The sequence below is a fragment of the Trachymyrmex septentrionalis genome, unplaced genomic scaffold (genome assembly GCF_001594115.1).
Source record: "Trachymyrmex septentrionalis isolate Tsep2-gDNA-1 unplaced genomic scaffold, Tsep1.0 scaffold231, whole genome shotgun sequence".
Lineage (NCBI taxonomy): Eukaryota > Metazoa > Arthropoda > Insecta > Hymenoptera > Formicidae > Trachymyrmex > Trachymyrmex septentrionalis.
Genome location: NW_017305388.1, coordinates 179,998 through 207,482, shown reverse-complemented (window position 1 = coordinate 207,482; position 27,485 = coordinate 179,998). Strand labels below are relative to the sequence as shown.

Sequence of the window (27,485 nt, the reverse complement as noted above, 5' to 3'; positions counted from 1 at the left end):
TGGTTGATACTGAATGGGTGGAAAAAAGGGGATGAAGAAGGAGAGTGGACGTATGAAAAAGCGGGAGGGAAATCAGTGATAGATTATGGAATTGTAAATCTGGAGGCAGAAGAGAAAATTAGATGTTTTGAAATAGGATGCAGGGCAGAATCAGATCACCAGCCAATATTGATAGAGTTAGGAAAGGAATATACAAGGCAGGAGAAGGAAAAAGAGAGCGAGGCAGAGATGATACAGGATTGGTTAGAGGAGGGCATAGAAATATTTAGGAAAAATATAGAGGAAGTAGAGTGGGAAAAAGGAGAGGGGGGAGGACGATGGGAAGAAATGGAAGAAGTAATGAAAAGAGCACCTAAAATGAAGAGGAAGGGTGGAAGGAAAGAGGTAGGATGGGTACCATGGTGGGATAGAGAGTGTAGGGAGAAAAAGAGAGAGGTTAATAGGGCGGGGAGAAGATATAGGAGAAGGAAGTCGGGATATGAGGAATTTGTGAAAAAAAGAAGGGAATATAGGGATACATGTGAAAAGAAAGAAGTAGAGCATAAGAAGCTTGAGGAGAGAGAGATAGAAAAGATTATAACAGAAGCACAGGCATGGGAATTTATAAATAGGAGAAGGAAGAAAAAGGAGGGAATAAGTAAGGAAATTAAAAGAACGGAGTGGGTAGAGTATTTTAAGACGGCATTAGAGGGAGTTGACGAGAGAACGGCAGAAATAGGAGAAAGACGGAATGAATTTAGAAAAGACGAAGGGATAAGTCGGGAGGAAATAAGACTAGAAATAAAAAGATTAAAGAAGGGTAAGGCGGCAGGGATAGATGGGATAAGAAATGAAGCATGGATGATGGGGGGAGATAAAGTAAGTGTAAAGTTAGAGGAAATTTATAGAAAGATTTGGGAGGGAGAGGGATTCCCAGAAAAATGGAGAATAGGAGTGGTAGTTCCGATATGGAAAAAAGGGGATAAAAATGTGGTAGGGAATTACAGGGGTGTCACGCTTACAAGCACTGCGTATAAGATATATGCGAACATTTTAAATAAAAAGTTGGTGAAAGAGCTAGACGAGAAAGGAGGATGGGGCAGAACGCAGGCAGGATTTAGAAAAGGAAGAGGAACAATAGAAAACATAAAGATCTTAAAACACCTAGTAGGAAGAAGACTAAAGGAGAAGAAGAAGGTGTGGGCATTTTTTATGGACCTAAAAGGAGCGTTCGATAAAATAGATAGGAAGGTATTATGGGAAATGATGAGGAGAAGGGGAATCAGTGATGTACTGATAGAAAGAGTAAAAGAAATATATGAGGAGACAAGATGCGTGGTAAGGATAGGGGGGGAAGTCTCAAAGGAATTTTGGGTAAAAAAGGGGGTAAGACAGGGGTGTCCTTTGAGTCCAACTCTGTTTAATGTATATATCGCGGATTTAGAGGAGGAATTAAGAAAAGGAATAGGAGGAGTAAGAGTGGGAGGCGATAAGGTGTGGTCGCTAGAATATGCTGACGACATTGTGGTGGTGGCGGAAGAAGAAGTAGGCTTAAGGGCGATGATAAGAGGGATACAAAGGTATTTAAAAGAGAAGAAACTAGAGCTGAGCCCGGAAAAGTCGAAAGTTATGGTGTTTAGAAAGAAAGGGGGAAGGGAGAAAGAAAGGTACTGGTGGTGGGGAAAGGAAAGATTAGAGGAGGTAAAGGAATATAAATATCTAGGATATTGGGTGTCAAGATACGGAGGGGAAACGGAACACGTGAGAGATAGAATTAGAAAAGCGAGGGTGGCCATGGGATGGGTGTGGAGTTACGGGGAGAGAAAGTTCAAGGGGGACGTAAGGTGGAGACTGAAGCTTTTTGACAGTATTGTGAAAGGAATACTTTTGTATGGAGTGGAGATACGGGGTTATAAGGAATGGAAAGAAATAGAGGCTTTACAAGAAAAATATTTGAGATGGATACTAGGGGTGAAGAGCTGTACTCCTGGATATATAGTTAGGGAGGAATTGAAAAGGAACAAAATGAGGGTGGAAACGGGGTGGAGAGCGGGAAGGTTTGAAGAGAGAATACAGAAAGGAGAAGGAGGAGAGATAGGGAGAGAAAGTATAGTAGAACGGAGGAAAGAGGAAAGAGAAAAACGAAAGGAAGAATGGACAAGGGAAAGCCTAGAGAGAAGGGAGTACTTATGGAGAGGGGGGGTAAGCGAGGAAGCGCTTAATGAATGGGGAGAGGGAAAATGGGAGCGATTACGAGAAAGAGATATAGAAGTAGATATGCAGCAGAGAGGAGAAGAGGTGAGAACTTCAAGGTCGTGTAAAAATTACAGAAATGTAATAGGAATACCGGAATACATCAGAAAGAGTAAAAAGAGAGAGGGAAAGAAGATGCAGATGATTGCGAGATGGAGATGTGGTAACGAAGAAAGAGGAAATATGTTTTGGATGAATGAAGAAGAGAGAAAATGTAGAGTATGCGAAAAAGAGAGAGAGGATATAAAACACATGAAAGAAGAATGTGTGTTACTTAAAAAGGAAAGATGGAATAGAATAGAGGTGTTGCACGAAGATGGAAGAGGGTATGAATGGATGCAAATGATAGAGGCAGCGCGGAAGAAGAGAGAGGAAGAGAGAGAGAGAGAGAGAGAGAGAGAGAGAGAGTGAGTGAGTGAGACCGACATGAGTGAGTGAGAGACATAAAATGTAAATGAGTATGAATGTGAGTATGAATTTGTAGATTAGTAAGCAAGTAAGAAAGAAATGTAGATGTGTATTTTTAAGATGTATTGTATATAAGGGAAGTCCGTGTAATCACGTTGGTGAGCGCGTAATAAACTACTACTACTACTACTAATGGAAAATGTGATTATTGATGCTGGGCAAGACAAAACGACATCTTTGTCGCTCTCAAAACAAAATATAACTGATTAACTGAAAATTTGTGGTCAAATTTTATACAAACTACAACTGGTTGAAAAAGTGGACATTTCCAAATTTTCTGAAAGAGCAGAGATTATTGAAAAGAAAATTGTGGAATTTGTAGTAGAAATGGTTCATAATTTATATAATACATTTCAAATAAATTAATATCGAATAGGCAATTACTACTTTAAGTAATAATTCATTAATTATCAGTATAATAAAGTGATGATGAAATATTAGAGTTAATCGTGTTAATATCTTCTTGTGTTATGCATTCTTCCGCTAAAAGTAATCTTCATCTTCTTCGAAATGAAAATCACAAATCATTTCGATCTGATCAGATAGACTATCATGGTCAAATTCTGCCAAGGATCATTGTAAGTAGTACTGTAAATCATAAAAGTATAAAAACATAAAAGTAGTATTGTATATATTTGCTCTTTTTACTGAGGATATAAAGTTTTCATTGAGTTTTCATTAAAAAAATCATCAGAGCTTGTAATGCTGCTTATAAAATTTTATTGGAATACTTTAGTTCGAAGAATCGCTGCGCGCGTAATTGAGTCGAATGCTTATTGAAGTTAGCATCATTTCGACCAGAGCGCGATCTACTTGCTGAGTTCAGAATTATCATCCGAGATTAAGAATTCAGATTCATTCATTCAGATGTAATTTTATCCTTAATATTCAGTTAAATAAAATAAAATTTATAGATATTGATATTTTCCTATATAGTACGTTTTTCAAATTATTACAATAATTATTTATAAAAAATTGATTTCTTCGAAACTATGGACCAATGGCTAAAACCGTCGGACACATATCGTTTTTTTTTGCTCAAGAACTGCCTGTAAAAAGCATCAAAATCCTCGATCCATCATCTGGTGTTTTCCTTGTTAGTTTACTGAGTACTAATATTCTATTAAAAAATATTCTATTAAAGAAGATAGAATAAAAATTTCGAAATGATCAAAGTTTTATTTTTCTTGAAAATAATATTATTTATTTAACGGATACTGTTATACATGAGAAAAGAATCTTCTATCCATATTTTCAAACTGCTATATCTCGGAAATAAAAAGATTATATCATCGAAATGAATTGAAATACATTTTAAAGCCGAAAGTTCATACTTTGATGTAACATTAATAAAATTAAACAAAAAACTAGCTATCGGTGCTGCAATGTTTTGAAAATCAACTTAAAATCATTGTTTGTGTTTTTAACTACTATTTTTCTTCTAAAATTGTGACGTGGTAGCCATCTTTTGCTGACATTCAACACACAAAACTACATCAAAAGTGACTCGTATTGCAAAATGAGGTTGCATAGTGTAATTATTGGCTTCAATAATTAGAAGTTATTATAGACTTTACATTTTAGAAAAAAATGAAACGGTATACGATTAAAATATAATAATCGTTTAAACAAGGATTAGATTTAGAGTTTTCATGTCTGGTTTTTACAAATCCATGAAAGTTTCTTTTTTTATACAAAAAGGCATAATTAGATATAATACTTTTTGTATTAGTTACCTAACATCAAAATTTATTTTTCATTCAAGTATATTACAACGTTATAGTCACCCTACTATCACAATTACACATAGTGATCCTAAATCTATGTTTAATAATGAAATAAGACCTAAATATAATTAGGTGGATTCAAAATATTCATATTAAAAAATACTATTTCGTTTATAAAAAATAAAAAGTAGAAGGCAACCAACTTAATAAACAATTTGTCAAAATATTAATTTTTTTTAACTAATATGTCCCTTATTTAGGGATTCAAACATTTTTTTCTTTTTAGTAAAATAATTTTGAATTTATAATTTGTTTTTCATATGAAGTGATCGGATCTCACGAAGTCACGTTTGTTCAACAATGTTATTAACTGGAAGAAAAATTCAAGATCTCTCTCGGTTTATGAAGCTTTATACAAACTACTTTTTCTTTAGATCGCTGTTCACTAAAATATTTATTTTATTGTGCCGTTGAAGATGCACGACTAGGACGCTTTATGCGAAATATCATTATTTGGGAACGTTGCATTTGTACGCGTGTAGGGCGTACTGAAATCTAATTTATGTTATTCAATAAGTAAGGTCATTATTCGTTTGGAAATACCGCTTTACTTTTGCTATAAGTACGCGGTATGTTTACTACTGTGCTCAAGTGCAGCAAGAACATCCTGCTTTTGTCTAATGTACAACCGTCCTTTTTTCCACGGATTTTGCAACTGAAGCGGCTTAAAATCATCCCTTAAACAACGCTCTCGCGCACCGATTACGGCAACTAGACAAAAGTTTGGTAACTCATCGGCCGTGTAAGTAGGTCCCTTTTGTCCCTTTAGAACTACTGCCATATTCAATTGCTTTACAACAAGATCCACGACTTCCCGCGCTGTGGTCCTTGGTGTTACGTGCAGCTTCAAACTGGTACCAGCTGCTAAACCAGTCTCGTAGGCCGCATAAACCTGCAAAGACATTATGATATCTCTTATAAGGGATATATTACACGATAAGAAGAATAACAAAATGCAACAATATAGAATAAGGAATAAGTTTAATTGTAAACGCGTAGATAATTAGAATCCACAAAACTATACGACTGATACTACACGTTATGTCGATGAATAAAATGTTACATAAATGTGTAAGCTTATGTGTAATATATATATGTATCTAAAATATTTCACTTAGTGAATAAAAAAAACATGCTGTGAAAGAACATTCAATGCTTTTTCTTATTTTTATTTATAAAAGAATATTTGAAGCCTTTTAAAATTTATTAAATATCTATTTAAAGTTAATACTTTTTTGTAATTCAGTCTTTAAGTGGAACATAGCACTTACGACGCATTAAAAAAAGCGCTAAAAATGTAAGCGCTTTTTGAACGCTTTGTAGTGCTACTTGTAGATCAAGAGGTCACTATAGTGATTTTGTTATCCATTCCGACAAGAATCGAGAAGTGGGTAATTTTTTTTTCATATAAAACATTAAAAAAAAAATATTTATGGTTGATCGTGGTTCCTATTAAAGGAGAGATGGGCTTTTCAAAATGTTGCAGATTGTGAGCGTTTTTGCTGAAAGCGTCAAGGCTAAATGTTGTTGCAATCGATAATTAAGATTTCTGACTAGTCGCGGTGGTCATGTTGAAATCGTCAGAAGCGAGAAATGACACGTTAATTTATGTTGCATGCCATTTTTAAATAAAGACAATGAATGAAACGAAATGACGAGATTGTTATAAAACATTTGGAAAAATTGATGAAAACTCCTTTCTTCTCTTGATAGTCAATAAATGGTCGTAAAAGGCACGTAAAGTGAGCCTATATTCGAGCAGAAACACACGGTCTGTCATCACAGTTGTTGAAACGAGTAAAATATACGACTTATCAATGTCGTAATTATCGATGAAAACTAAAGTTATCTTGGAATTTTATATGTAAAAGCGAATATTTTATGGCCATTAGAAAAGAAATGCGTCTGTTTGAGACTAATGAACATTTTATACACGTTCAGGAATGGATTTGTTCGTCATTACGAAGACTACATACGAGAATTTCAAAGCTTTGCGTTCGAACCTCAATAAATAGAGAGTGAGTGAAAAAAAAGCCTTTTTTGGTTGTTTAAAAATTTTTTTCTACTTAAAACTTATAGATTTTGATTTTCCACATCTCATTTTGTAGGCATTTCAAATACCTACATTTTTTATACTGAATTTTTTTTCATACAATCAATATCTTTCGCTTTATAAAATAAACGTGCTTTTTGCAACTGTTTGATTTTTTTCGCTATTTTCTTCACAAGTCTTGAGTCTCAAACATACGCATTTCTTTTCTGATGGCCTTTCGAAAATTTTTGTGAAGAGAAATGCTGGTTTATAATTTTTTTCCAGTTCTACCTCTATTACTAAAATTCTACTTCTACTAAACTATTTATGCTCGAGTTTATGAAGGAGGTATATAACACGTATAAAAAATCATAAACAATTAAATATCTTGTAAATTGTTGCGTTTTAACGCAACATAATTTATACTATTCTGGATTAATGGGAGGGTACACTATTACTACAATTTATTAAAACTTATATGTTATTTAAAATGTCTCTCGACCCTTATTGATGCTGAGGGCCGAGCAACCGAGAAAGCATTTTTGATCGCTTGAAACAAACGACTAGTGTGAGAAGGAGGTTGCTGTTTCGTTCACTCGGCGCCTTGAAGGCGAGCACACGTATATGGTCTCATGCTTGAATATGTGGCTATCGGTTTCGCCAGATCGCTACACAGTGGTACCGATCTGAATATGAAAATTGCGATCGAAAATGAAAATTTCAACTTTTTTATTGAAAACTAAATTTCTTGTAAAATAATTCCTATTATTGTGTAAAATTTTAGAAGTAATAGTATTTTTCCCCCTAAAAAAAATAAAGTTATAATTAACAATAAAATTCGAAAAAGATGCTTTATCTTCCTACGGTTAAATTAATGAAATAATCAATACATCATTAAATAAGATATTTTAAACTAATCATATGCAAATTAAATTATTCTTTTAAAGTTAAATCACTTTTAAATTTACTTCTAAATAATTATTTCAATAAAAACAATTAATTTTCTTAATATAGAGGAAAGGCCCATATTATGATATACCGAATTCATTTTGGATAAAAGCTAGAAGTCCATAGGCAGAATTTAAAAAATAACAGGTCATTTTGAAGGAAATTTAATAAGCTTTAAGATAACATTATATAAAATTTAATTCAAATTCCATTTTTTTTAAATTAAAGAAATATAAAAAGTGAGCAAATCGCAAAATCAAAAAATTGTGCTCCTAATATGGGATACCTTGAGAAATTGATAGTAAAACGCAAAGTATATCAGTATTGCAATTAAAAAACTGTATTTAATATTTCTAAATTACAAACAAATATAGCCAACGTGCGCGAAATGTAAGCATGCGATAGATTATATCTAGAACTTATCTTCAGATAGTTAGAATCAACATCCAGAAATAGGCATTCGATGTTCATTTCGGTTTTTTTAATTATTATACAATAACATTTATACTTTAGTAATGATTTTCACTATAACATAGGAGCATGGGTTATTTCACATGAGTGGTTTTTACTCCCGCCAATTCCGCCGTTTTCTGTTGCACAAATTTATTGGCCGCAGCACAGACTTTTGCAGAACGCATAATGCATAGTGCATAAGGGAATCAACCAATAGAAATTCTTCTTTTCCATAAAATGGGAGGAAAAGAAAGATTCTAATTAGTTGATTCGCTTATTCACTATTCGTTATGCGTTATGCAAAAGTCTGTGCTGCGGCTAATAAATTTGTGCAACAGAAAACGGCGGAATTGGTGGAATGAAGCCATGACCAATCACGAACGTTCCGCATATCCGCAGTTCCGCATATCCGCAATTCCGCGTCCCATAGTGCGGAATTGGAACGCTCGTGATTGGTCGCGGCTTCATTCAGCCGATTCCGTTCCGCTAAAATGTGTTTTCCTATGACCCATGGATCGGAATTTCCAGAATGCGCAATTAGCGCTGATCAAACACAAAAGTCTTCCCGTAGATCACTGTCATTAGATCCATCGAAATAGCGTTTGTCATTGGCTCGCATTAATTACGCATCTGCAAGTTCCGCTTCATGGGACATAGGAAACTAAACTCCTGCGGATCGGAAATCACACATACATACAGGAACATTGCCCTGTCTTCATTTTGTACCCATTTTGATTTTGATTTTTGCCTTTCTGTATACTATATATACGATATTCGCGTTCTGATCATTTTGACCTCCTTATTTATCTGGAGACTTAATTAATTACCTTCAGGATTATGTTTAGATTCCACCCGAGTGCTACCCAGGTATCACTCCATTCTTGTTATAACATTTTTTTCGAAAAGTAATAATCTTTGTCAGAGAATTAAAGTTGCCATTACTTATCGTAGATTGGAATAAGAAGACCTTCCTTTCAATAAAAATGTCCTTGAAGAAAAATTAGAACTACTATTAATTGGGTTGGATACTTAGTATTATATACAAAAGGCTGGTTTCGATTAACCCGAATTCGATTAAGCCGAATCGGTGATTAACTGTCAACCATAAGTAGTCAATCTACTAAACAGCAAACACAATTAGTCAGTTCCAATGTGAGACTTGGCAATGTAGGTATCTATCTGTGTGTGTTGGTTTTCTGTACACTTGATGGCCACACTTTTTTGGGATTCAAGCGGTATAATTCATATCGATTACCTTCCGTCGAAGCAAGTGATCAACTATGCAGCCTTATTGGACCGTATCAACAACATTTTAAAGAAAAAACGTCCCCATTTGGCGAAGAAGAAAGTGCTCTTCTATCAAGACAATGCACGGGTTCACACGTGCCCGGCCAAATTCAACAAATTCTGCTACGAATTGTTTCCCCATCCAGCATATTCGCCAGATTTAGCCCTCTGCGACTATTTTGTGTTTCCAAACTTGAAGAAATAGTTCGGAGGAAATAGATTCACCATCAGAAAGCAGCTCAGAGCCGAAACAGAGGCTTATTTTGAAAGGTTGGACAAATCATATTATTCGGACGGTTTGAAAAGTTGGAGAATCGTTGGATCAAGTGTATAGAGCTGAAAGGAGAAATGTTGAAAAATAAAAATGAATCGATAAAAAAAAGTGTTTTACTATGTCTTTCTAAAAACTTATTGACTTGCCCTTAAAACTTATTAAATTCCCTTTAAAATGACTTATTATTTTTAAAAATTCTGCTCATAGATTTCTAGTACGAGGGTCGTTCGAAAAGTCCGTGCAAAGTCACTGCTGATGGCACTACTGGAGCGTATCAAGGTTAGATTTAGTTAGTAGCATCTCTTGGAGGAACACACACCAAGTTACAGCCAGATCGGTCTATTTGTTTGTGTTTGGCATTCATTTGAATCGAGGAAGTCGAGGGATTTTCAATAACGCACCAGCTCACACCTCAGCAGTTGTGGTCGCAAAATTAATGGAATTAGGGTTCCAACTCGTCTCACATCCCCCCTATTCTCCAGACTTGGCTCCCTCGGACTACTATTTGTTCCCCAATATGAAGAAATGGCTGGCGGGAAAAAGATTTTATGGAAACGAGGACGTGATTGCAGAAACAAACCCCCCTCGACTTCCTCGATTCAAATGAATGCCAAACACAAACAAATAGACCGATCTGGCTGTAACTTGGTGTGTGTTCCTCCAAGAGATGCTACTAACTAAATCTAACCTTGATACGCGCCAGTAGTGCCATCAGCAGTGACTTTGCACGGACTTTTCGAACGACCCTCGTATTTACCCAAAATAAACTCGGTATCTCATAATAGGAGCAGTTTCTCTCATAAAAAAAATCGCGGCTGAAGGTTATAGAATTCTAATAGAAACTTATAATAATGTTGTTCTATCAATTAAGACATGCGAATATTGGTTCAGATGATTCCAAAGTGGTGATTTCAATGTTAACGATAAAAATCGCTCGGGACAACTAAAAAAACTGAAAAATGCAGATTTACAAGTATTATTGGACAAAAATCTAGAATAATCCATTTCAGAATTTGCTAGAGAATTAAATGTTGATCATACAACAGTTACTTAAGGTTTACATGATATTGGAAAAATTTAAAGAAGGAAAATGGGTTCCACATTAGTTATCGAAAAATGCCATTGCGCACCGATTGAATATTTGCATGTCATTGATCACCAGACAAAAAAAGAGAAGTTTTTTGTATTGAATTGTTACTCTGGATGAAAAATGGACCTATTCTGATAATCCCAAACAGAAAAGATTATGGATTGATCCAATCAGCAACATTTATTTCGAGGAGCAATATTCACGGTTCAAAGGTATTGCTGTGTATTTGATGGGATCAAGGAAGTATATTATGAACTGTTGTATTATGACAATTTCTTATGTTAAATCCATAAGAAATTGTCACTGTTGATCGTTGTAGACAACAATTATACAAATTGAAGCAAGCATTAGACTAAAAATGATCTTCAATTGCAAGTAAACGACACCAAGTGGTCAATCTTCACAATAATGTTCGACCTTATGTTGCATTATCAGTGAAGCAAACACTATTAGAGCTGGAATGGGAAATCTTACCGCATTCCGCGTATTCTTCAAATATTGTTTCATTTGATTTTCATTTATTTTGGTCGATGCAACATGCTCTAGAAGATACACGCTTTCATAATTCTAAAGATATGCAAAAATTTGTTGAAAATTTGATCAATTCCAAAGAAAAATCTTTTATTGTTGCGGAATCAATCTTTTGCCAAGATTAGATATCTTAATCATTTTTTCAAAAGATGGGAAAAAGTTATATAAAACAAAGAAAAATATTTTGATTAAAGTATTCGTTAAGGTATTCATTATCTTGTTTAAATAAATTAGTTTTTTTTTTAAGAAAAAAAACCCTTAAAACTAAATCACATTCCTAATAGGTATTATGAGGTGTAAAATGATACTAATTTTAGCACATTAAGCATAGTATTTAAGTATAACCGAGCAGATCAAGCGTTGAAATTTAGCAATGTGACAACTTACTTAACACTTTGATAGCCGGATTCACGTATACGTGAATTCGCTGGGACAACGGTTATCGGCCGGACTCACATACGAGTATACGTGAGTTCACTGGCCAGCGATTATTGTGGGATTTCACATATACGTGAATTCATTGATAAGGAAAGGCTACGCTCTGCTCTTTACTGATTTTGATCATACTTGCAGCGATGTTAGAGGAGCTTATCAAGTGAACACCTGTAAAGTCGTTCTCGCTAATGAGCCTTAGCTAAAAGCGAGTAATAAGCATTTAAAATATACTAAACATCTGGAAACAGTCTAATATCTCGGATATGCATTTTTGAGGAAAATGTCTTAAATAAGTAGTAAAATTTAATAACATGTATTTACTGGTTTTATTAGTTCGACCTTAGGTGGCATCGTCAAACCTTGACTTGACCCTAATGACTGGCTGGTTAATTTCTTACGGCTTATGGCTTGCGGCCCTATTCCGTAATACGAGGTCTACAATAGAAGTCGTAGAGTCTTAAGTCATTGAAAATTTACCAATTACAGTCGAATATGAGAAGAATAATCGACTATAATTGGTCAATTTTCTACGACTTAAGATCCAACGACTTTTATTGTAGACCCCAAATCACAGATCTTAGTTAGTGATTATTAACTGGCATTGATTGTTGCGAAAAATATAAATGATATATTGTATATACTATATAATTATACCGAGTGTCTCAGACCCCGTACACCCTTTTTATTTCGAAAACACAGCATTTTAGAAAAAAACATTTCAGACTAAAGTTATGGAGTTTTAAATGATCTATATAGTGATCTGACTTTGGGTGGCGTCATCAAGGTGAGAGTAATGTCACTTTGAATTTTTTAAATAGAACCCCCTATTTCTCATTGCATATTCTTGTAGCATACCTCGAGAGCTTTCAGCAAAACACTATAATAAAATATTTTTTTATAAAATACTTTTCGAATTATAAGGTTTGAAAGTTACAGTACCGCCGACATTAGCATTACGCAAGGTGTCCGACCGACGGTTAAAACTTCTTAAATGTTCAGGACCAAGATCTGGATAACATTTATCAAGATCAAGATTATTGGAAGTTGTTCCTCTTATTTTCATTTTTGCACTAAAAATTCATTTCTACGTAAAAATTAAAATAAGAGAAACAATCTCCAGTGACCTTGATCTTAACGAATGTTAAGGACATGATCCTGAACAACATTCAAGAGGTTTTAACCGTCCATCAGACATCTTGCATAGTGCTAATGTCGGCGGTACTATAATTTTCAAGCCTTGTAACTCGAAAAGTTACTTCATGAACAAATATTTTATTATAATGTCTTGGAAAGTTCTCGAAGTGTGCTACAAGAATATGCAATAAAAAATAGAGCATTCCATTTAAAAAATTCAATGTGACATTGCTCTGACCTTGATAACGCCACCCGGTCAGATTGATCACTAAATAGATCATTTAGAACTCCACAACTTTTGTTTAAAACAGTTTTTTCTAAAATACTCTGCGAGATAAGGGATGTCTGAAATACCCTGTACATACACTATTCTGATAGCCAACATGTTTTGCAATGTCATGTAATTTAATGCTGAGCACACATTTTCGACTAGTTGTGTATTTGCTGAAAATACATAATCATACCTATTCAACAACAAGAAGGCAAATTTGAAACATTCGGATTCAGAGCAAACGGAGAGCAACTGTTGCTCATTTCGTTGTCAACAAAATGACTTCCATTCATGGAAAACTTTTGATTTATTAATCATTATTGATAGCAAATACACGGCAAGTTGGTAGCAACAAATGTTGAATTCACGTGATGATCATATCACATGTAAATGACACTTTGTTTTAAATTTACTGAAAACTAATACACTTTATTTTTGACCACATGGCAGCAATATCACAGATAGATGGCTATCACAATATAATTACATTAGTAAATAGTATATATGTTATATAAGTAAATGGCATATATGTTATTATATATGTCAAAAGCTATATTTATAAACTTTAAAGAAAGTACCCCTAAAAATGTGACGACGAGGTGTATGCTGATAACCTTTCGAATGTTAACAATGAGGTATCAGGCAACAGTAATGAAGAATTAATATAAAAGCTTACAAAAAGTGTCGACGGTAGCCAGTTTCGTCATTATATGACGACGACAAGAGCAAACTTTTTTTTGAAAAGTGCGGCCGTCAAAGTGTTAATATGTCCACTACATCGGTTTACACTAGAGGACCAAGTAAACATCTGTTTCTTATTATTAATCAGGTTAGACTTGTGTTCTCTACAGGAAGGAAAAATATCATTTAAAAATTGTATATAGCGAGTCCAAGGATTTAATGTTGCCTGTTAAAGTTTCTTCTAGGCAGGTTTAATAAATTATTAAACACAAGATTTCAGTGTAAAAATTAAGAAGACTGAGATATATTGACTTATAACTTCTCGTAAATACAATGTCGTCTCATGGAAGTAAAAAGTAAGAGTAAGCGCGCGGTTAAAAGATAGTGCAACCAACCTAGTTCAAACTAAAAAAAACTAAAAGTAAAATGTAAACAGAGCACTACACGTAGTTAAATAAACGTATTCTTATACAAAGAAAATATATTGGCCTGAGCGCCAACTTCAACAGTTAGTACGAGGAAGAGTGTCAAGTACTGCAAAATTAAAGACTATACCTGAAGAATTCCTGGTAATGGTGCTGGCATCATCGTTGCCTCTTCCTTCTCTTCATCTAGATCCGACGGAGTGGTGGCCATTGCTGCGACACTCGCGGTTGGTTTGGACGTTTTGACCTTAACTGAGTGGCCAGGTTTTAAACAGACGCCCGAATTTGACACGGGATACTCGTCGCTACTCAGTGAATGCAGACTGTCGGAATTCGTGTTGCTCACACTAAGCAGGCTCGTAGTATTCGTCATAGCCGTGGAGACACTTAACAACGAACCACTATAAATGATAGGTTTAATACTCAGTAACGGACTGGTGTTAGCTGATGCTGATGTTATCGTAGCAGAACGATTTCGTGGGCTGTGTTTGTACTTGGCGAAGATCAATGTGTCTTCGGACTTGGAGGGCGGTAATCTCATGTTTTGCAGCGGTACCAGATGATTTGTGCTGCTGGTGGTTATCAGATTGCTACTGCTATTTATCGGTGCGCACAACGATTTATGCGGCTCCAAAGTTGTCGACATGTTTGAGGTGTTGCTACCTTTGAGTACATACTGTCCACTGGGCAGTTGTTGTTCACTTTTGCTGAATTCTGTCATAAGGAGGTTAGAAGATGATTTCGACAGATTGGGACCTGGCCAGCTGCCACGGCCAGGACTCGATTTTACAAGTTTAGGATCTCTAGGTGGTAATTGTAATAAACTTCGTTTCAAGCTATTACTGTTATTCTTATTTCTATCCAGACTGAGTAGGTGCTTCATAGATATGCCCACGGTTTGCGTTGCGATCTGTGAGAAAGTATCGATAAATGAATCACAAACGATATAAAATTAAAAAATGTTTAAATAAGTTCATAAGACAAATACAATAAAATACGTTACATAAAACATTACGTAATAATAATTACGTTTTGTTGGGAGGAGCCGCGATCTCTCGCGAAAGTTATAACATCAATTAGCCATCTGGCACCTTTCCATACGGTGTTCATTTGTGACTGAAGATCTTGTAGTCTCGCTAGTTTGTCCTTCGCAACGCTCAACTCCAAGGAACTGAAAGCCTCTCTGTGATTATGCTGAGCCTGTGCGGTATCCAATTCCAAGATACAACTGAGTCTCGAGTAACGATTGATCACATCCTTCTGATACGTATTCAAGTGGACCATTTCGAAGACCTGAATGGGCAACGACAAGAGATCACTGCGCTGTAGCAGGATTTCTCGCGTACCAGGTACGCAGCAGGCTGTTTCAGCAGGTGGCACGGCGATAAGGAATGAGACATCGTGAGCTAGATCTATCACCTCAGCGTCATATAATCGATGCACCAGCGAATCTTCTGGATTGATCTCCATGTAATTGAATAGACGTCGCGCTGTTGCGGCAACCAGATCAACAAACAGCTTTTGTTGGTCCGTACCTTGTGCCTCATTTGTCACATTCTCCTTTTCTTCAGATTCCTCTACGGAAATCTCAGACGTGCAAATGTGTGTTACTTTCTTTAGATAATCCCACTCCTCTCTTGACAGATAAAAATAAAAGTATGATAATATAGTAAATAATTCAGAAATGTGATATTTTGTGTTTTAATGAATTTCAGTGAACGTAAACTTACGCGGATACGTGCGGATTGTCGCGAATCTTACAATGTGGCAATACGTTCGGAGATTTCGTTGGGACAACGACTTGTATGAGATCAACGCTGCTTTGCATTTTTAGATAACCGAGATATAAACCCTTAGATAATTTAATACTGCTGACTTGATGATATGTCATTTGCTCTTGTATGCTGGCCATCAAGATGTCAGCGACGTTACTGTCTTCGTGCGTTATGACTTTTTTTATAACTTTACTGAGCGGTAACCATCTGCTGTTTAATACAGAAATTAATTTTGGTGACTTTATATAATTTACTGTCGAAAACACTAAGGTGCCTTGAATGTCTCTAATGGACTTATGGTATAACTGTCCAAGGTCTTGTATGCACAATGCAGCCTGCAAAGTGGATTAAAATATCACAGAATGTTTATCTATACGTATTTTTATATTGTATTATATATTGAGCAATACGAGCTCATGAATAGTTAAGCTAAATAAATGTTTTTAATAAACAACGTTACCTGCATTTGAGCAGCAGCTTGAAGCAACTTTAACCTAAAATGATTAGTTGAGCTGCTGTGACTTTTTTCCATATCCTGTCGAAGGAATTTAACATCATCCCATGTACAGGCAACTTTCATGAGCCAATGAAAATCATTGTAAATACAACTGGGATACGTCTCATCGATCTCGATTACGGGTAAGAAGTCCTCGTTGGTAACAAGAACCTTGTCTTCGTGGTAGAGCAAACACGCTAGAAACACTCCTCGTCTGAGATTTTTCTGAAATTTACTCGTTGCAGTGAAGAGTTGCTTTATCGTTGTTTTCTTCTTGTAATTTCGCCTCTGCACCGCTGGCGTTTCTTGTGTATATTCAGGGCGCCTTATGTCGGTGAACAGACTGTTGAGCTGTTCCAGCCGTCCCGCGAATCTGGGCATTCTACCATCTATGTCTCTCCAACCTTCAAGTTATTACAAATATTTGTATTATTTGTAAAATCAAGAATATTTAAACGTGTTACAGTAATAAACATCAATGCACATAATTATCATTATACATAGAACTGTACTACTGCAACGGTATAACAACAAGATTGACACGCTATATGTAGTGACTTACTGCTAGGTGTAACGTTTGATGGCGTTGAGTTCCTGAACCTGCTATAGCCCTTCAAATTTCCTGCGGCCGCACGAAAATGATATTTTTGACCTTGAGTTAGATCCTCGATCCGACACTCCTTCTGCTTCATGTTTAAGACTTCCCTCTCGCCGCAAATAACCGAAAAGTCATCGTGCAGGCTCCATTGAACTTTAAATTTAGTACAGATCGGAGAATCGTGCGAGTCTGGTTCTTGAAACCTGACTGTTACTGACGTCGTCCCAGTGACATCGATCGCGATTAAAAAAAGTATATCGGGTGGGCCTGAAATAATTGTTTATACTTTAGTGTAAAAGAATTTTTGTATGTGTTATAAATTTATCTTTTCAAAAAATGCTAAATATATGTTTACATAATTTTGCTGGGCTAACATAATTCGAGAATTTATATTAAACATTTTATATTAAATATTAAATATTTATATATAAAATATTAAGTCTTTTATATCAAAGACAAAATAAATTCAAGGCAATAGGAATCTGCGCTGCAATTCTTATGCTGACTGTTGTATACAATAATATATAAATATAAAAGAAAAGTTAGGCCAAATAATAAAATTAATAAAACATTGTCAATTTATGACAAAGCGGAGACGAGACATACATTTCGGCTAACTTCTAGCCTTTTTGGCGTTGTGAAAAAGACTTTCTAATCATGATGGTAGTAAAACGTGACAATTCATTAACTTCCTCCCGTAACTATCGGGCGGAAAAAGGGCTTATCACAAAATCAACACCAAGAACAAAAATTCACAAGCTAGATAGTCTAAAGCAAATACTTAATTCGTTAAAACTGATCGAGATAAAACAAAAATCGCTATAACTAACCTGACAAGCATCGAGGATGAGGTCACTTAAGATATTTTTTCGGCTACAATCACACTAGAAAGTTAATCGCGTATAATCTATGAATATGCCTCTCCTCGCGTGCTCTCTGAAAAGAGAAACTTTTAAGGCGAGCATACACACATGCATATATGTATGTGCCGTATCTGTGTGCACGAAACAGTCGGCACTGAAGATAATTGAAATATGAAAACAGCATGTCCTTGTCTCGCCGCTCGGCGAGAGAGAGAGAGAGAGAGAGAGAGAGAGAGAGAGAGAGAGAGAGAGAGAGAAGAAAAATTTCGTCAAATTACAAATTTAAACTACTCTAATTCAGAAACGACACCGTTCTAAGCGTCTCCATTTTTTTATTAGGTTCCTACAATATTTCTACATTACATACATATTTATTTTTTTAAAAAACATTTAGAAAATTTTCCCCGCAAAGTATTAAAACGTTACTTTGGCAAGGTATAGGAGCTTATGTGTTAAAAGTTTGAAGGTGAATATCTCCATTTCATCATTAGAGTTTTTGAAATTTTAATCATATATACAGTAGATAAAATTATTGTAAACATAATATCCAAATTTTTAAAAAATCTATAAAAACTCAATTTCTCAGAGAAATACCTTAAGAAATATATCTAGATGATATAATATAAATTCTCTGAGGTAACGAGACGAGGTCTCTTTACTAAACTGATAGGACCAGAGGCTCTGAGTCTTAAATTTAAATGTAAATTAATGGTAAAAATCTTTAATATAATTTGGATCCGGAAAATACAACGTCAAAAATATAAATAATATTATAAATCCCAAATAACAATGGTACGCTTGGTTAAGCAATTCCGTGTCTATATTCAAATTGATGTTTTTTTCGTTTGATAAGTACCATTTCCGAAATTAGATGCTTCTTATTTCTCTCTACATCCAAAATTGCAACTTTGTCCCACTTAAATTCATGTTCAAATTATAATCGGCGATTCGTTACGACACAGTTAGTGGTAGTATTTCTTTTTATGTGATTCTTATGTTCAAGAAGTTCTGGTATTTAACTGTCTGCCAATTTGTCAAACATACATAGCGTCGCAATTATTATTACAAGATATTTTATGAACTATTATACATTTTTATGAAAAAAAGTGGTAAGTACATTTTTCTGTGCTTTGATAAAACAAGACAATTTTTCAGATTAAAAAAGACAATTTCGAAACAACATTGTTCATTATATGTGGATGATTTCGTGTTTATTTCTGTTTTACCAGCTTTTTTAGTCATATCATCTTGCCCCAGTGTGGCGCTAGGAGCGAGTGGTCGTTGTATAATGACACGAAGAGAGAACGATGGTACGATCGCGCATCGGACAAATGAATGATCTAAAATAAAGGACAGAAAATTACATTTCGACTCTGCTTAACTCACCCATAAATTCTGAGTCATCAATGAACATTTTGGTCCTTCGAGTCGCATAGCAATGACCAGGTGAGCAGAGCTCTAAATATCGGGTATCGAACGTTCAAGAAGCTCAGTACGCTGCTTCGAGAACGACTACAGCTAAGAAGGAAAAATATTACAAATCCAAACCACACTAGCTTTCGGCAAGTACGAATCACTTCGTTGAAGGGATCCGATTGGGACATTCTCTACCCACATCCGTCGATGCTCGACAAGGGGAGCTAAGGAGTACGCTGAAAAGGAGATAGTCACCATTTTTTCCTTCATCTTCGACAAAGACGCCATTGTTGGTAAACGACGCCATTATTGGTAAACGCCACTGCGCAGACGTCATACGACGCAGCTGCCACGAGGTTACACAATGATCTTATAGACAATCGACATTATTGACTATCTCCTATACACTGGTAGGTTAGATTGTAAGCGCAGGTACGATGGAAACGTTAGACGAATTGAAGCGTCAACGGACGATGCTCAAGAGTCGCGCGACTAGATTCAAAACGTAATGTTCTTGTTAAAGTGCGTGCATTGTTGGACAATGGCTCGCAATCGAATTTTATCGCTAAAGCAACGTGTCAAAGATTAAGACAAATACGACGAAATATTCGATTTCATGTCTAAATGTGACGGAAATGTAAATCACTGTGCGAATCACGATAATCTCTCCTAATATGACTTACGAGACGGGTATCGACCTATTCGTTGTCAATCAAATCACATGTCCTATCTCTACCAGATCCATCAATGTAAGCTCCATAAATTTGCCACAGCACGTCGAATTGGCGGATCCGATCTTCCACACGCCGTAGATTTGTTATTGGGAGCAACGGCCTTTTGGGACATCTTGGAAACGGACAGAATTCAGTTAGGAGCTAAACAGCCAGTGCTGCAATCCACAATGCTGGATTGGCTCTTGTGTGGACAAATCGCACCACCAACCAATGCGTTGTCGCATACCAACGTTATTATATGTGGACTTGCAAAACGAGGACCTGCACGCGCAAATCGAAAGATTTTGGCATCGAGAACATGTCTAATGCAAGAATACTCTCTAAAGAACAATTTACATGCGAAGATATCTTTCAGAAAGAACATCGCCAAACTCAAGACGGGCGATTCGAAGTTTCATTGCTATTTCGTGAAGATCCCAGCGCTCTAGGAGAGTCCAAGGCGAATACGTTAAAACGTTACGCAGCATGGAGCGTAAATTCCTAAGGGCTCACGAACTGCAAACCAGATATGTCAAATTCATGGATGACTACATAAATTTTGATTATATATATTATCATATATCTTGGTTATATAATCTTGTCCATGTTGTCAGTTACCGACGATCAGAAAATCAACTATTTATCTCATCATGCAGTGACCAAAGAGTTTTCAACCTCGACCAAATTTCAAGTTATTTTTGGACGCCTCCAGTCTCCGCAACAAAGTCTGAGAAGTCTCAATGATTACCTACTGGTGGGACCTATAATTCAGTCGGAATTGTTCGAAATCATCATACGCTTTCGGTTGCATTCCTACGTCTTGACGAATAACATCGTCAAGATGTACAGACAAATTAGAATAAAGCAGAACATTGAATGCATCAGTGCATATTGTGGAGATCCAATCCAGAGGAACCACCCACAATATATAATTTAAATATTGTCACATATGGAGTCGCTTCAGCAGCATTCTTAGCCATAAGATCACTACAGCAATTATCGGTCGATCATGAGAAGACACATCCCTATGCAGCAGTTGTCATCGCCCGCGACTTCTACATCGATGATATGATTACGGAAGCAGCCTTGGTGCAGCAATTACGTGAAATTAAAACTCAACAAATAATAATAAGTAACGAGCAAAGTAAGAGTCAACACATTTCTTTAAAATTAACAAAAAATATATATTATAATTAACAGAGGTAAAATTACATAAGCCAAAAATTAGAATCGAAATTACGAAAATAATTACAAGTTACTGACAAACTGACCGATTGCCTCCACAAGGCTTATATTCCCATCATAAATAAAGTTTGACTTTCTGTTACTAACAGTCCGTCTTTTCTCTCAGTCTGTGTTGATCCGCACTACTGAACGTACATAATAATCGACACGTAATGTCTGTCTTACACATCTGCGTTCCTTCTTGCTGTATATATTGCAAAAGTTTTTTATTCCTTTTTGGACACGCTAATTTAAATTTCTTACACATGAATTCTGGTAAGTTTTTATTACATAATTTTATTATTTTTATTAGATTTCCGGTATTTTATTTTATTCATGTAGATTTTTTGTGGTACGTTTTTTTGTTTTTTAATTTATCTTTTTTATCAAGTAGAACTTTACCAAGATATTTTAATACATTTGACGGTTCAATCGTACGGAAATTATGTTGAATTCGAGATCAAGACTCACCCGAACTGTGAATATTCTGAATATGCGATCATTTGCGATAATTGATTTTATTCTGCGATTTTTTCGTTATTAAATTCTTATTTATTTACGTTTCGTTATTAAATAAAAATAAAAAGTTAACGAAACATACATCTCTTTGTTTTATCATTAGTTGACGATGTATTATATTATCAATTTTATTATTTAATTTTATATTTTTTTAAATATTTATATATTATTGCACACAACAGTCAGCGCATAAATTACGGCGCAGATTCCTATTATATTGAATTTATTGTTTCTTGAATTGGAAAGAATTTTAATTTTTATTCTTTTGTCTTTTATATTAAATATTTTACATTAAATCTATTATACTCACGCGCTTGGTCAAAACCTAGCAACATTTTTTTGAGGGCCCTAGATCTCCTTTCCCACAAGGCAAGTTGTTTATTCTCTGTGCTACTACTGCATCCCGTGAGGTTGTTGTGTTGCGTGGGAAAACTGGCTCTATGGCAAGGTGTTTCCAGATTTGTTCCGTTACCAAAAGTACTGCCACCGAGCTCTTGAACTCTATGCTCTGCTTCCGAGAGCAATGTCGTCAAGTGGTTACCCAGAGATTCCGGAGAGTTAACTGTGTTAACAGAATATTGAACGTATATACAAATTCATAGTTAAATAGTGTGTAAGCGTATGAATTACGATTAATTTGAAATACATTTAAAGCAAACTTCACATTTTGATCGGAAATCTCTGAACATAGTTAGATCCGATTCCGATATACTAGAAGTGAAAAAAAAACAGGTTTTTTACTTCGAAGAAAAGTATAAAAAACGGTTTTAATCAAAATGATGTAGAATTCATGAAAAGTATATATAATTCATGTAGAATTCATGAAAAGTATATATAATTCATGTTAAATACAGTACTAGCCAAAATTATCACCTTTTGATTTTTTTATAACTTTTGTCAAAGTGAATCGAATGCGTTCAAATTTATACAGCAAACACTTGGTGGTAGGTGTACCTTGTATGTAAAGTATAATGAGATCTGACATTGTACACCATGATTTTTTGTAGGCGATCTTCTTGTGTATGTCCATTTGTTTGTGGCTCTTACGATGACTTTCTGTTGTCGTTCATCTACATTTTGAGCACCATGAGTATTTGTCATAATGTGAAACACTAAATTTAACTACTAAAATTAGATCATGACGGTAAAAACTACGGCTGTACCATGAAAAGCAAAGAAAATACAATAATGCGATTTTGGGAAAATTAATAAAAACTTAAAATAATGTACAATGTCAAATCTCATTATAAAGGGTGTCCCAAAATTAACGCAAGATTTGAATTAAATAGAAAACACAGTTTTTAGTCTTTTGATTGTTATTTTTTTATTGAATCATAAAGTACATAGGATAGGGTTATTTGTGGAATAACACATCGGGCAAATGGCCTCCACGGCTTTGCATGCACATACGCACTCGTTTGTCGAAATTTTCCATGACCATTTTGCATAAATGTGGCTGAATTTCATTGATGCAGCGTTGAATCTCCTCCTTTAATGCACGGGTGGTTGTGGGCTTGTTGACATAGACCTGTGATTTCAAATAACCCCATAAAAAGAAATCTAATGGTGTTAAATCACACGATCTAGGGGGCCAATTCTGGCGATTAACAAAGCCATCAAGGTGAAAATGTGCTTCATCGCTTAGGATGATTTTGCTCGAAAAATCAGCATCCATTTGTTGATGTTCAATAATCCATTTTCACGCTCCATTTTCACTAACCCTAAACTGTCAGCTGTTAAATTGTTTTTTTTTTGGGTTGCCAACACTTTACTACACAAATAGCGGCAAATTCAAATCTTGCGTTAATTTTGGGACACCCTTTACTTTATATACAAGGTACACCTGCCACCAAGTGTTTGCTGTATAAATTTAAACGCATTCGATTCGCTTTGACAAATTTATGCTAAAAATATTGAAAGATCATATAATTTTAGCCGGTATACAGAAAAAGATATAAAATTAATTTTTTTTACATTCATTGTTAAAATGTTTAATATCTACGTCATTTCGACATACTTAATATTTTTTTGTCTTTATAATACTAAATCAAAGAAACATTCTTGCCTTGTTGCGGTGTGTAAATAAATTGATATTTTTTACTGACAATAATCTATGCACACTCATCGCTTATAATTATTTGAACGACAGATATTTTATATTTTATTACGATTTTAAAATCTAAATAAGCAATGGCCTGTACTGTTGTTAACATAAATGTAATGCAGATAATACTTTATTAGTATAATTGACACTGTTTTATTATCCATATTGGTTGTAATTGTATGTATTCTAAATTTTAATTACTGAGGCAATGTCCCAATATATCAATTCGAGAATAGTTGGAGACAGTTCGATGAACAATGTTTCACTAATATATTGTATATTTTAGAATACGTATACAATTACAACAAACATACTACAGAAGTAGTGTCAATTATTTTAATAAGGTATTATTTGTCTTAATGATAATATGGAACACTCACTTAACTTTTAAAAGAGTACAGAATAAAATATGGCCCAAATAACTATAAACAATAGTATTTATAGTTATTCTTACATCTATGATCACTTACAATTAGTCATTATACTACATTTTGACTTTTATAGTTATCTTATTACATATAAATCTTTTGAATAAATGAAAAACTGAGTTCTAGAACGCTGCTTTGAGTCTTTTTATTTAAAGTTTTTGATTTTTTCAGTTATTTTACGTCTCTATGACGTATATCGTTAGTTCTGAAAATCTCTAATATACAAAACATGAACTATCAATTTTCAGTACTGACAATATACAGGATGAGACATATAATTTGCACATCTAACAAAACTTGTTATAATATAAACAATAAGTTGATGAAAAACTATTATATACAAAAGTTGTATGACTTCGAGCGGCCCACATAAAGTGCAAAATTTTTTTTATAAGTGGAGGCGTTAAAAAAATTTCAAAGTCAATTTTATTTTTTAGAATGGAATTACGTAAATCTGTTTATATAATATGATTCCTCTAACTATTCTACATACAAAAGTATTAAAATAAAGGTATCGAAAAATCAATAGTGTTTACGAGATAATTTATACTTTATTCCGACACATATTAACATAAAAAATATCTTGTAAACTAATTTCTTGATGATCATACCTTAATACTTTTGTAAACAAAATAATGAGACAAATCAATTGGTGTAAAAAACATATAATTGCTTTAAAAAAATATGTGAATACAGTAGATATTTTTTTAAATAAGCAATTTTGTGTTTCTTTTTACATTAATTTATTGACACGATAATTATGCAAAAATACGGACCACCCTCCAATGACCTTGATATATGTTGTCATCACCCTGAATGACCTTCAACAGGTTTTACGTCACTCATTAAGAAGTAATTAACAAAAAGTTGGAAAAAAATAACGTCTTATTTTTCTGCTATATATAATATTAAAAATTATTTCATACTTCTTTGTTTGGGGCAAGGAGGAGAAACTTGCTTCGCATGAAAAGTCGCCTCTTGGAGGGAGGTGAAATAAAAGTTTCGCGTGTAAGTTTCATGTACTCCTGAAGCAGAGGGAGAAGTGAGATGAAAGTCAGTTAAACTCGCTTCGCGTGGAAAATCGAATGCCCCTTAGTAGGGGGGGAGATAGGGTGAAACTCATTTCGCGTGGAAAGTCTAACTCCCTTTGGCTGGTGGAAAGATGGAGCGAAATTTGCTTCTCGTGGAAAGTCGTACGCCCTTAAACAGGGAGATGATCAATGGTATTTACTTGCCCGACGGGTAAATATGCCGAGATGGCGATGAGGGCCAAGTCTCAGATTAATCTTAGGGACTTGGCCATCACTGGCCTCAGATTGAAGAGAATCCTCATCGGGGGTCCTCATTTATGAAGTCCCCGGAGAGAGTTGCTGTCAAGGCTTATGCCTTGGCAGCAGAGGAGCGCTGAATTCTCGGTAACGAGGACGGCATCAAAATAGCTCGACCCTGTAAAAAGACCGAACTAAGCATCACAAGCCTCGACGATTCGACTACCAAAGCCAAAGTCTGTGATGCCTTGGTAGAGACTAATAGCTACAATGTCACTGATATTAAGTTGAGGACGATGAAAATCTCCCCGTGATGACAGTCGGTAAAGTCGCTAAAAGGGAGAAAGATCAAAGTGGGCTGGGTCCTGATGCGCACGACTCCTGGAGCAATGCCGGCTGCAATGTTAGAAATGTCCAGAGCGGGGACATGTTCGCGCGCAGTATAAGTGTCCAACAAACAGGAGCGAGGCCACTGCTTCCGCTGTGAACAAGCTGGGCACTCAGTCAAGGAGTGCCCGACGAAACAGCCGGAATTTCAAGCATGCAAGTCTGCTGGCAAACCGGCCACCGAATTGGAGACAACGCCTATAAGACAACTTGGAAAGGTAGTAGGAGGATATAGCTCACAAATTCAATCCTAGCTGCGTAAACCAGTCGGATACGCAGCCGATGGACGAGATGGAGGTGAACCCTCTACTTGAAACTGCCTAGCTCCTCCCGGGAATCCATCTCCCACTGACAAGGATAAGCGGATGCCCAGAGACGCCCGTATATGCCCTGCACCGAGGGAGAAAGAGGCCAAGCTTCCCATCGGCTGGAATAAATGGATGCCTGTTATGGGCGTTCGTGACTACTTCGCAATAGAGGTAAAATCTCCTACCGGCGAGGATAAGACGGCGCCCTCGGGCTGTTGGTGACTACCCCGCGATTCACGAAGAGAGAAGGGATAGCTTAGAGGATGCGATTTCATTTACTATAATGTCCTGTCGCGTCCTACAAGTAAACTTGAACCATGCCCATCAGGCACATGTTTTTGCAGAATATGGCGAAGCATAGTTTACTTATCGGAATAATTGCTAAGTCTGAAGAATCCTCGAGAATCATCCATGTTAAGTGGTAGACTCGACTAGTTCAGCCGCTGTTACATGGTGGAAGGTCACCTCGTCCTTCCCCCTCACCCTAATGTGCCATCCTAAAAAGCGGCGAAAGGAGACGAATAATAATGGTTATGGGAGTGTACTTCCCTCCCTACTCAAGCTGGTTGATCGAGGCCCATTTAGGCGTGGTGGAAAAGTTCATACGTGGACTCTTCCCCCGTCTGATCGTCATTGCGGGGGATTATAATGCCTGGTCTTCTATTTGAGAATCCAGGAACATGGGCCCTCGCGGCAGGTGCTTGGAAGAGTGGGTTCTCGAGCTCGGCCTGGTGTTAGCTAACACAGAGTCGAGGAGTACCTGCATCCGCCCCCAGAGAGAGTCCATTGTATATCTCTGGGCAACACCGGCGGCTGCAGGTATGAAGAGATTGGTGGGTTAGCGATACGGAGACTACCTCGGATCATAATTGACTCGATCTCGTTTGGTTTCCGATCGCCATCCCCTACTCAGGAAGTACACCACCGCGAAATGCAAAGATATCCATATCACATTGTGGGTTTTGAAGAAGCAGGGTTACCGCCGAGGAGATCAAGGTGGCGGCTAACAGGTTTGAGTGCGCATCTAAGGTTTCCTGGGCCTGATGATATCTCCGGACGAGTGTAATTCCTTGTCATGCAAGGGAGCTCGATTCTCGTATTCAGTCCGCGTTTACGGACTGCGTAAGGTTGGGTCGGTTCTCCTCTCGATAGAAGAGGGCCAATTTGGTCTTTTTGCAGAAGGGGAGCAGACTCTCCGTCAGCCTACAGGCTAATCTATCTACTGGACGAGTTGGAAAAGCTGTTTGAGTGAATCATTACTTCCCGGTTCGTCCAGCACCTGTCTCGGAGTGGTCCCAATCTTCACGAGGACCAGTTTGCGTTCCGAGAGGAGCGTTT

The 27,485-nt window shown here is 36.0% G+C and overlaps 2 protein-coding genes across 3 annotated transcripts in view; one reads left to right on the top strand and one right to left on the bottom strand.

Annotated features, from left to right (window-relative positions):
* LOC108748547 overlaps positions 1 to 2,732 on the top strand; it is a 12,115-nt gene extending 9,383 nt beyond the window's left edge. Inside the window, exons 3-4 of the mRNA XM_018486767.1 lie at positions 29 to 2,558; positions 2,717 to 2,732. Of these exons, the coding sequence (XP_018342269.1) occupies positions 29 to 2,558; positions 2,717 to 2,732 (2,546 nt within the window). The remainder of the gene's footprint in view (positions 1 to 28; positions 2,559 to 2,716) is intronic.
* A 2,007-nt stretch (positions 2,733 to 4,739) lies between these two features.
* Positions 4,740 to 27,485, bottom strand: part of LOC108748561 — a 78,866-nt gene continuing 56,120 nt past the window's right edge. The window contains exons 6-13 of one of the 2 annotated variants that reach the window (XM_018486784.1): positions 21,963 to 22,214; positions 16,882 to 17,184; positions 16,284 to 16,723; positions 15,779 to 16,158; positions 15,078 to 15,684; positions 14,543 to 14,958; positions 14,179 to 14,449; positions 4,740 to 5,379 (exon numbers count right to left, since the gene is read on the bottom strand). In XM_018486784.1, coding sequence (XP_018342286.1) covers positions 5,044 to 5,379; positions 14,179 to 14,449; positions 14,543 to 14,958; positions 15,078 to 15,684; positions 15,779 to 16,158; positions 16,284 to 16,723; positions 16,882 to 17,184; positions 21,963 to 22,214 — 3,005 coding nt within the window. In that variant the 3' untranslated portion in view covers positions 4,740 to 5,043. Of the gene's footprint in view, positions 5,380 to 14,178; positions 14,959 to 15,077; positions 15,685 to 15,778; positions 16,159 to 16,283; positions 16,724 to 16,881; positions 17,185 to 21,962; positions 22,215 to 27,485 lie in introns of both variants that reach the window. The other variant, XM_018486783.1, reaches the window with a different exon arrangement.